Below are 11,141 nucleotides of genomic sequence, written 5' to 3'. Positions count from 1 at the left end.
AGTCAAATTGACCCATTTTAAAGTTTGAAAATGTGGGGAAAAAAACAACTGCTGTCACCGTGAAACTTCTGATGTCCACGTTTTCAACATTTTTGGGAAATTTTTGAACAGTTTTTCGGCGAAAAAAAAAATGTTTTTTAAAAAAAGTTTCTTCAGAACATTGACTAAAAAAACATCAACCAAAATTCAGCGAAATTTGTTGGGTTTTAGTTTTTTTTTTTTTTTTTTTTAGTGTTCCTAAAGAAAAATATTAGACGTTTTACTGATATTTTTAAATATTTTAAGGATTTTTTGGGGAAAGATTTTTACTTATTTTTTGAAAATATTTACAAGAATTTTCTTGCCAAATTTGGAGGATTTTTTTAAAAATACAACTTTTAAGGAAAATTTTTAAGGAATTATTGGAATTTTCTTCCTGAAGATTTTCCAAATTTTCATAAATTTTGGGATTTTTTTGCTGAATTTTTCAATTTGGAGAATCTTCTATCTGAACTCGTGTTTTTAGCTTGTTTAGGGTGATGTGCAATGTTTAAGTGTCGTTGTTTTGATGGCTTATCTGTGTAGATTCTCAGTCTGATAGGTTTTAAGGATCCTGAGGGCTTCATTTAAAGGCAGACGGACTTATTCTTGGTTCTTGAAGATGTTTCATCCTCTTATCCACATTTTCAACATTTTTGGGAAATCTTGGAACATTTTTTGGTGGAAAAAAAGAAATTTTGCTGGATTTTGGTTGATTCTTTTGTGAATGTTCTTTTAAAAAATAGAAGTTTTACTGATATATATGGAATCACTTTAGATATTTTAAGGATTTTTACTCATTTTTTGAAAATATTTACAAGAACTTCCTTGCCAAATGTGTGGAATTTTTACAAAATAAATTTTTTAGAGAAACTTTGATAGAATATTGGAATTTTCTTCCAGAAGGTTTTGCAAATTTTCATAAATTTTTGGCTGAATTTTTAATTTTTTTTCAGACAAGGAAACTATGTTTTTGTTGCCCGTAAATGAGGACAGCAGGAGGGTTAAGGTCCCCATCAATGGGAGTCTGGCTGCTCTTCTGGAGAACTGTAAAGTCATTGCTCCAGAATGAAGCTTGTAGCATCAGCAGCACAGCTGGTTTGCATTGATGAGAGTTTGAGGTTGCTTTGGGAGTCATTCAGCAGAGCAGAGGAGTGTTCTAATTGCTGAAGAATTAGCAGATAAGGACCAGTCTCATGAGCAAACAAATCTAAGATGTAGGCCATTTAGACAAAAAAACTGACATGAATCAAGAAACACTGGCTTATTTTTGTCCAAACTTCTCTTTAATGAGGTCAAATTTATTCCAGTGAAAACCACATCCCTTCCCAAGTGCCTCATAGAGGGCTGTCCTCAGACTTTAAATACTACATTACGTCGTTATCTTCTCAACATTTAAGCCCTTGATTGTCTGGTGAGGTGGAGTCAGAGGCGGCCAGGTTTTAAATATTCCTCCTTCTTTGGGATTTCTCTGGGTGGCTCTTTCACTCTGAACACACCAGAGTCTCTGCTGGAAGGAAGCGACTGGTTTTCAGTGACTGAGACACCCAGAGGCGACGTGAGCTCGGTGCAGCTGTGGAGTATAAAAGCAGACAGTCACAGTCAGAGTAACAGAGAGCATGCTTGTGCAACGTAACAGGGAGGCTGCTTGTGTTGAGTCTGATGTACAGAATGTGGAAAGTCCTCAGGTGAGGGCGTCTTCAAACCTTGGACCAAAACGAGACGGCACCGAGAACAAGCTGGATTAATTCCTTTTTAAAAAGCGTCAGCTATGACTAATTTTCAAAATCACAGCGTTTCTGAGCATCTCCATGGATTCCTTAATTCAGAGGTGGGTAAAATTTCTTTTATTTAATCCTAAATTCAAAGGACAAAATGAATGCCCTGAGGCCGTCATTCCAAAGTCTGTTTGTTTTTCCAGTTTTAAGATGGGGAAATGTGTCAACAAAATGTGTGTACCGTTTGGACTTTGTTGAAATTATTTGACAATATTCCTTCATTAGTCAAGAGAGAATGACCACTTTAAAACACAGCAATATTTAACGGTAGAATAAATGTCATGTTAACTATAAAAATGTAAAAATTGAAGGGGAAATGCTGTTTTAAATTGCATAAACGCAGATTATGTGTCATGTGTGTATCATGATCCATCATTAAGTAATTTTGTTGAATTTATTGAGATTTTATGGTGTTTACATTGATATTTTTATACATTTGTAGGTCAGTCCCTGAACAGAACAAGTACACGGACACAAAACGTCCCAAAATTGATGAATAAAACCTAAATGATCATTAAAAAAATTAGCTTAGATGAATAAAAACAACCAAAATAAACGTGTGCCATGATTTTTAAGCCAATTAACAGGATTACAACATGTAATCACTTTAAAATAACTTTACAGTCAGCTAGATCTAGATAGCTGACTGTAAAGATCTATAGAGAGGACTTTTTATTCTGTATATGCATCGACTGTTGTCTTATTTACAGTGAATAAACAGGAGTCGGTGCATTAATTGACTCTTCACAGATGCTCAACAAGTCACAGCCGGTCTTAATGGATTTATTGCTCTCCTTTATGTAAATAAAGGCTCAATAATCCCAGCAGTTGACAGGTTTACATGTATTATTCGCTCTGATTTGATTCATCGCTGTGACACTTCTGTTGCTGCTGCAGGACTCGAGCTGCATTTTACAGGAATGTTTGCAGTGTCAACAGAAACTGTCAGAACTTGTTCAGCTCCTCTTTCTGCCTCATATGAAAAGAAAACAGTCGCTCCTCGCTCTGCAGCCTCGCAGCAGATTAGCAGTTTTATAAAGGAGTGACTTTGTCCTGAGAGAAGCTGATTCAAACCTGAGGAGAAACGATTAAGGGTAGGCAGTGGATGAGGAAAGGGGAAGGTAATTTAAAGTGTAATTCTGACCACAGGGAGGGCAGTTTGTCTTTTGTGGGAGAGCAGGTGGGGTGTGGATGTTGTTTTTCCTCTTCTAAATGTATAAACGGCCACATTAGGGTGATGTGACTCAGTGTTTTGTGGGTTAAATGGTGGGAAATCACACATACGAGTACAATTTATTTGATATTTACTTCTAAATTTTCATTAGAATGGGCGTGGTTAAAGGTAACACCTTAAAATCCTACTTAAGGATTGTAGGAAAGAAAAAAACACCGATTATGAGTTTGATAAAAGTTAAAAACTAAAGAACTGTTGCATTGTGTTTCCTTCTATAACACACGAAAATTGTTGTGCAGATGATGAAAAAATGATGACATGAATTACTTTTTTTGCCTTTTGTTTGTGAAAACCCTCACTGTACAGAAAAAATTAAATAAAATAGCAGCAGTTAAGGCAAAAAGATTGTTCCAAGTGTACCTAAAACAAAACAAAAAGACAAATCTACAAACTGTCACTGGAGGAAACAGTTTGGGTCTATTGGGCGTTATACAAAAAAGCTAGATTTCTATTTTTTATTCTAAAAGCTATGGGAAAATGTGAAATTAGATCCATAATTGGCAACCACAACAGCAATCTGCATTTTTTAAAAGTTGTATTAAAATAAAAGCAGCTAAGACGCCCCATTAAAATAACTAAGAAAATGCACTCATTGTTACGAATAATACAATATTTTTTTAAAAAGTGAGTGGTGGAACATTTAACATTTATTCTATCTGATGCAAAAAATAAAATGAAGTGAAGTACAATACAGTAAACTAAGGTTAGTAGTAAAATAGAAATAAAGAATGTGAAGTGTCAAGAAAAAAATAAGAATAAATATATATATATATATAAAAAAGAATAAAGATAACACAAGTACAAGATGTAAACTGTAGACTAATAATAAACACATTAACAGAAAATGAAATGAGTCAGAGTAAACAGAGGGATAGTAAAATGTGTTTTAGCAGCTGCATGAATTTTATTACTAGTATTTGATATTTTTAAATGTCTGTACTTGTCTGTTATTTTTGTTTCAGATAATGATGTTAAATTGGGGAAAGGTGCAGCAGATTTTCTTTCAAGGTTTTGGACCTCTTAAGACCTGGAATCCACACACGTGTACATCAAATTTTCTTCTCAAAAAGAGCGTATCGTTCATAAGAAATCTAAAATGCAATCCAACCAAAGCTCAAGTCGTAGGAGGTTACAGAAAAAGTGCTGCAATTTTCCCCTTAAAACATGCACAGGATGTTGTTTTATCAGAAATATATTTGATTATCAGCCTCATAATTTCCAACCTGCTCATCTGGTCCCTTTTTCCGTCTCAGGTTTCTCTCAGCTAGTGGAACCACATCCGGCCCAGAGCACGGCGGTGATGCTGGCCATGCAGCACTCCAACTCCTCGGGCATCACTGCCTCCTTCCCTCTCTCTAACGACACCGTCGTGGTGCAGGAGCCTGAGGTGGAGGCTCCTAATGCCACCCGTCCACGTGGCAACCCCACGTCGCCGGTCCTCACCATGACTCTGGGCATCCTGTTCAACGTGGTGGCCCTCATCATCCTCGCCAAGGCTTACAACCGCTTCCGGCGACGCTCCAAGGCCACCTTTCTGCTCTTCGCCAGCTCCCTGGTGGCCACGGATCTGGCTGGACATGTGATTCCCGGTGCGCTGGTCCTGAGCAGATACTCAACAAGCACCACGTCCACAACCGATCCCAGCTCCAGCTTACGGGGGGATTTCGCAGATCCCGACGCCTCTTGTCTGTTTCTGGGCGGCTGCATGGTGTTCTTCGGCCTGTGCCCGCTCTTCCTGGGCTGTGCCATGGCCGCCGAGCGCTGCATGGGCGTCACCAGGCCTCTGCTGCACGCCCGTCTGGTCACCACGGCACGCACAAAGATGGCGCTGACCCTGATCTGGCTGCTGGCGTTATGCGTGGCCGTCCTGCCCATCTTCAACCTGGGGGCCTACACCTACCAGCACCCGGGGACGTGGTGCTTCATCAGGGTGATGGAGGGCACCAAGGCCACGGACCTGGCCTTCGTCATGCTGTTTTCCGGACTGGCTCTGAGCTCACTGGGCCTGGCCTTCGTGTGCAACACCATCAGCGGGATCACACTGGTGAGGGCCCGGCTAAAGAAGAGGTCGTGCTCCCAGCGCTGCTCGGCCAGGTCCCACGACACGGAGATGGTGGTCCAGCTGGTCGGCATCATGGTCACCTCCTGCATCTGCTGGAGCCCTCTGCTGGTGAGTGAGGGGGGAGAGTGGAACCACATTTGAAAGAGGAATGCTTTGGAAACTGTTCCAACACTTGATTCGTGTCTGATTTCTCAAACCACAGATCAGGGCTGCGTGGGGAATAGGAATACTTCAAGTTGGGAAGTCATAAATAACTCTGATTAGCAGCAGATCCTTGGTGTAGAATGTAGATGAGTAGATGTCAACACAGCCTAGTTAGGTTTATTTAAGTAGAATGCATGACAAAAAACATATGATAGTCTAAACAAGCCCTCCAGAGAGTCCAATCTGGCCCTCAACATGTAGAAATTACAGAGAAGAAATGAACTGCAGGTTATGAATTTGTAAAACGATAAATTTAAAATAATTTCTAGACCCTGACAAGTTGTTTTCATCATAAAATAAAATACTAGCTTCTCTCTCATTTTTGTTTTGTTTCGTGCCATTTGTCTCATTTTTTTGTTATGTTGTCTAACTTTTGTCATTTTGTGTCTAATTTTTGCAACATTTTGTCTTGTTTTTGTTTGTTTTTTTGTCTGTCCTCTCATGTTTTTGTCATTTTGTATCTCGTTTTTGTCGTTTTGTTTCCTTTCTGTCTCTCTTGTGTTTCTTGTCTTATTTTCGCCATTTTGTGTTTCGCTTTATTTGTTGTTTTGTGTGTCGTTTGTCATTTTGTGTTTTGTTTTTTTTTGTCTGGCTTGTGGTGTTTGTCTACTTTTTTGTCATTTTGTTTGTCGCTCATCACTTGGTCTCGTTTGTCGTTTTCTGTCCCGTTTTTGTTGCTTTGTAACTTTTTTGTCTAATTTTTTTGTCTCTTGTTTTGTTTCGTATCTCTTGTCTCATTTTTTGTGATATTTTGTCTTGTTTTTGTTGTTTTCTGTCTTTTTTTTGTTTGACTTTAAATGTGAACATTTTCAGAATGTACTTTTTTTTACTCTAAAGCAAGGGGAAAGTCTGGAGTTGTGGTTATTTCTAGCTTATTCTGCTGTGATTTTACTGGTCTGGCCCGCGAGAGATCAAATTGGGCTGAATGTGGCTCCTGAACTAAAATGACAGCCCTGCCCTAAACGCTGTAACACCATGTTGGAGGACCTGCAGCACATCAGGCAGATGGTTTTAATGTTGAGGCTGTTTGGTGTATTCGCTACAGAAAGAAAATGGGGTTAGACAATCTGATAGCTCCACTGTCTCCATTATCATAAATGACAAATGCTCTTCTTCTTTGTGCCATAAAACTGAGCTTTTGTGGAGTCTTATGAATACAGTTTCCAACCAGCAGACTATTAAAACAAGGGGAACCACCAATGATTCATGGCAGGCATCAGTACTTGGTACAGCTGGAGGATTAAAGCTAAAAGGAGACTTTAAATTACAGCAAGCTGTTCAGCGCAGCAGGAGACGGGACATTTTTTACTTTCGCAATCATACTAGCTGACATAAATAGCTTTTGTAGAAAGAATCCGCCGTCTTTGTTACTGCATCAGCGCAAGAGCAAAGTAGAAAATCACACACTATCTACTCAAGTTTATCTCATATTTTTCCCAGAGAAGGAAAAAAAAAGGGTAGTCTCTCATGCTTTTGTTTGCCTGAAACGCTCCAAGGATTCTGCAGTTATTTGACCTTCCAGATAAGGCCTCTTGTGCTTACTCAGGAATCAGGGCCAGGCAGTTCTGACACAAACATGAGTGAATGAGAGACAAGTCTTCATATGAAAGGAAACCAATCTCAACTCATGAGATTTACAATCTGTTTGTCGGCGTATTTCAATAGTGAACTGAAATGTTCACAGCCTGGATATGGTTTTAAAGCCATTATTTGGTCATTTTTGGACTTATTTTGAGCCATTTTGGAAAATGTTTGAGATGTTTTGGAGAAGTTTGTGATTTTTGGACAAATTGAGACATTTTGACCAGATAGTCCGTCATTTTTTTTCTCATTGTGAGTTATTTTTAGTCAGTTTGTACATTTTAAGTCATTATGAATATTTTTTTAGTCATTTTGGACAAATTATGAGTCATTTTTGGACTTATTTTGAGCCTTTTTAGAGACGTTTGTCATTTTGAGCATGTTTTTGTGATCTTGAGAGCGTTTCCCTGCATTGAAAAGCTGTCAGTTGCACAGATGCAATTTTTTTTAGTGAATTGAATCCAACTGATGAACAGACGGTTGGATGTAGCACAGTTTGTTTCAATCATAAATATGGAGCTCAGAATCACATCACATTTCCAGGTTCAGTGCCAGTTTATTGTGTAAACATTCAGTAGCATTTTGTGTATCCATTTGCTTTGGATTCATTCAGGATGAGCCTTCAGCATTTCTTGTTTCTTTTTCAGATCTTTGGACTGACGTCGGCCACACGTTCCTACAGCAACTCTCTCCACAGTGACAGAGACACTTACAGAGACCTGATGGTGACGGGGGTCAGGATGGCGACATGTAACCAGATCCTGGACCCGTGGGTCTACATCCTGCTGCGACGCGCCATCCTCAGAAAAATCTACCGCATCACTAAAAAGCAGGCCAGCTTCAAAGGGAGCACGTTCCGCTCCATCCGCTGGGACGCCAGCCCCTTCCAGAACTCGGAGAAAAACTGTGTTAATAAGATCTGAAGAAGAAGGGAAGAGAGGATGTGTGGAATGTCTCATTTTAATGGACGATCTTTCACCTGTCAGTGCCGAATGCAGCTTTTAATCATCTGGATCTGAATTCAGTATTAAAAGGCCTTTTTTTATGACTGATGGGAATAAGAGACACCTGGTTTATGTAAATGAAGTATTAGGAGAGTGGATCCCGATGTTCCAGATCTGAAATATCCCTGACAAGCTGAGGATAACCTCTGAGGTGGTTCTACAGTAAGCATGAGCCACCGTGACCGTAAAAAATGGACTCATTATAAACTGATATGAGAGTGCAATGACGGTCTGTTCTCTGTGAGAGCAGATGTAAATAAAATGATTGTCAGTCGGACGATAATGTGATCTTCAAAAAGCGGAGACTTCATCTTGTCTTAACCCTCCTGTTGTCCTCATTTACAGGCATGAAAAAAATCCAAAACTTCTGCAAAAAAAATCCCCACATTTCTGAAAATTTGCAAAAACCTTCAGGAAGAAAATTTCAAGAATTCCTTAAAAGTTTTTTTAAAAATCCCTTAAATTTGGAAAGAAAATTTTTGTAAATATTTTCAAAAAATGAGTTTAAATCTTCCAAAAAAGGGTAAAAATATCTAAAGTGATTACATGTATAGCAGTAAAACTTCTAATGTTTTCTGAAGAACATTCACAATTTGATTAGATTTTTTTTTTTTTTGCAAATGTTCTTCAGAAACATTTTTAACATTTTTTTTCCACCAAAAAATGTTAAATTTCCCGAAAATGTGGACATCAGAAGTTCCACTGTGAATACATATATTTTCTCCACATTTTCAAACGTTAAACCGGATCAAATCTGAACCACAGGACAACAGGAGGGTTAAAGAAAACATCTCAACTCAAAAGCTTCGTCTCCAAATGTTCTGTTCTCTGACACAATGTAAAAGTCAATGACTTGTGTAAAATGCTCATAGTAGCACAAAAAAGAAAAAGGCTGTGCTTTTACCTCAGCATGAAGATGTGAAAAACCTTGTTTGTGTGTCCAGTGTTCTGACATGGATGTGAGTCCTTATTGTGTTTTTGAATGTATCTACGGCGTCTGTGTCCTCCCAGAGTGTCTGAGGACTGAAGTGAAGCTATGTGTTGCAAAAGCTAACTCAATGTGATGATGTTGAGAAAAGGGAATGTAGGACTTGAGAATAAATGGCTGTCTGAAAATGATTCATGGGTTGTGACTGAATAAACTACTTGAAAAAGCACATCACAGCAAAACATGAGCACAATTCTCATCAGAATGTTGTTAATTTTGAGACTAACATCTGAAAAATAGATTTTAGGAGTGCTACAGGTAAATTTGATAGTTGTCTTTAACGCTCATGTTGTCCTGCTGGTTAAAATTGACCAGTTTGAATATATGAAAAAAATATACATTTTCACATTTTTGGGAAATCTTTGAACATTTTTTGGTGGGGAAAAAAAGAAATGTTCAAAATGCTTCAAGAACATTTACATTAAAAAAATCCACCAAAATCCAGCGAATATTGCTGGATTTTGGTTGAGTTTTTTTTGTAAATGTTCGTAAAGAGGGCTGCACAGTGGAGTAGTGGTTAGCACTTTTGCCTTGCAGCAAGAAGATCCCCGGTTCAAACCCCAGCCTGGTCCTGGGATCTTTCTGCATGGAGTTTGCATGTTCTCCCTGTGCATGTGAGTTTTCTCTGGCCACTCCGGCTTCCTCCCACAGTCCAAAAACATGCTGAGGTTAATTGGTTACTCTAAATTGCCTGTAGGTGTGAATGTGAGTGTGATTGTGTGTCTGTATATGTAGCCCTGTGACAGACTGGTGACCTGTCCAGGGTGTCCCCTGCCTTCACCCGAGTCAGCTGAGATAGGCTCCAGCACCCCCCATGACCCTAGTGAGGATAAAGCGGTGTATAGAGAATGGATGGATGGATGTTCTTCAAGAAAATAGAAGTTTTACTGATATATATGTAATCACTTTAGATATTTTTAGGATTTTTTTGGGAAGATTTTATTCATTTTTTTTGGAAATATTTACAAGAATTTTCTTGACAAATTTGGGGATTTTTTTTTTTAAAAAAATAAGGGAAACTTTTAAGGAATTATTGGAATTTTCTTCCTGGAGGTTTTGCAAATTTTCTGAAATTTGGAGAATTTTTTTGCTGAGCTTTTGGATTTTTTTCAGATGAGGAAACATTTTTTGGTGCACGTAAATGAGGACAACAGGAGGGTTAAGTAGTGTGAAGCTACATGGAGGTTTCGTGGACTCACCCGGCCACAGAGCGGAGCCCAGGTGGGTACTCGGGCGCAGAGGTCTGAATTACAGGATTTTAGACGAGGAAACTATATTTTTTGATGCCTGTAAATGAGGACAACAGGAAGGTTAAAACAAATTTCATTTTTTATCCCAAATACAATCCTCAATAGATTCAAGATTTTTATTTGCCATTTGTACACATAAACAGACGTGATGATGCTGTCCTCTGTACTGTGTCTGAGGTTGTAGGTGTTTGTGTTTGAGCAGCTGGATGGAGGGAGTCTCTGATGATGCTCTTTATCTGGGTGTATGTGGAGCCCACGGATGGAGGCTTAGTCCCAATAATCCTCTCTGCGGTCTTTATGACTCTGTGGAGAGCCTTCCTCTCTGCCTGTGTGCTGTTACCATACCAGACAGTGATCCCTGTAGGGAGGATGCTCTCTGTCAGTCCTCTGTAAGCCTTTCAGGTAGTACTTAAAATCTATGATTCTGGTATCAAGTAAACTTTACTTGTGTATCTCAAAATTTCAGCAACATTATACCTGCATAATCTTTATCTGCTTGTCATAGTTGCCACAAAATCCAGCACAAATGTCATTTGAAACTATATTGTAAAGATATATTGTAGACTGATTACAGCCTAATACTTCTTAGATCTCTCAAAGCATAGAAAACTTCCAAAAATCCTTTTACTTACATACCAAACTACCTCTCCTCTCATGCCAAAAATAATGCTCTGACTACATGTCTACCACACGCTTGACACATATTTTAGTGTTACGTTTTATAACAACATAAACATTTAATTTCATAGTCGTAAAGCATCTTATTAAATTACTAGACTTTGAACATCGTCTTATTTTATAGAGAGTCATATTTAGAGTTGTGTCTGTCTACTTTAACTCTTGATAGTGGGTGATGCTTTAAATTAAGAACCACGCCAAAGATAAACTCGAAAAATAGTTCCATCTGGTAATGCTGCACAGGCAGGAAGTTGGGTGATTCCAGTTGTGGTCTACCAGGACCTCAAACAAAGTACCAATTCAAACAGACACAGAAAACAATGATATGAAGTTTTTAGGAACAA

The 11,141-nt window shown here is 38.6% G+C and overlaps 1 protein-coding gene across 1 annotated transcript; it reads left to right on the top strand.

Moving 5' to 3' along the window:
• Positions 1–225: 225 nt before the first annotated feature.
• Positions 226–9,000, top strand: LOC110952762 (prostaglandin E2 receptor EP1 subtype-like). The gene is made up of 3 exons (XM_022196474.2): positions 226–1,849; positions 4,284–5,200; positions 7,525–9,000. Exons 2-3 carry the CDS (start codon positions 4,331–4,333, stop codon positions 7,798–7,800), a joined length of 1,146 nt encoding a protein of 381 aa, XP_022052166.2. The 5' UTR covers positions 226–1,849; positions 4,284–4,330; the 3' UTR covers positions 7,801–9,000.
• Positions 9,001–11,141: the final 2,141 nt, after the last annotated feature.

This window comes from Acanthochromis polyacanthus, chromosome 21 (assembly GCF_021347895.1).
Source record: "Acanthochromis polyacanthus isolate Apoly-LR-REF ecotype Palm Island chromosome 21, KAUST_Apoly_ChrSc, whole genome shotgun sequence".
NCBI lineage: Eukaryota > Metazoa > Chordata > Actinopteri > Pomacentridae > Acanthochromis > Acanthochromis polyacanthus.
This window is presented reverse-complemented; position numbering and strand designations above follow the sequence as displayed.

Bases quoted from the DNA above. Each gene is read 5' to 3' on its own strand.
- LOC110952762 (XM_022196474.2), top strand. From the start codon at position 4,331: ATGCTGGCCATGCAGCACTCCAACTCCTCGGGCATCACTGCCTCCTTC. The intron at 5,201-7,524 runs GTGAGTGAGGGG...TTTCTTTTTCAG, and splicing joins TCTGCTGGAGCCCTCTGCTG to ATCTTTGGACTGACGTCGGC.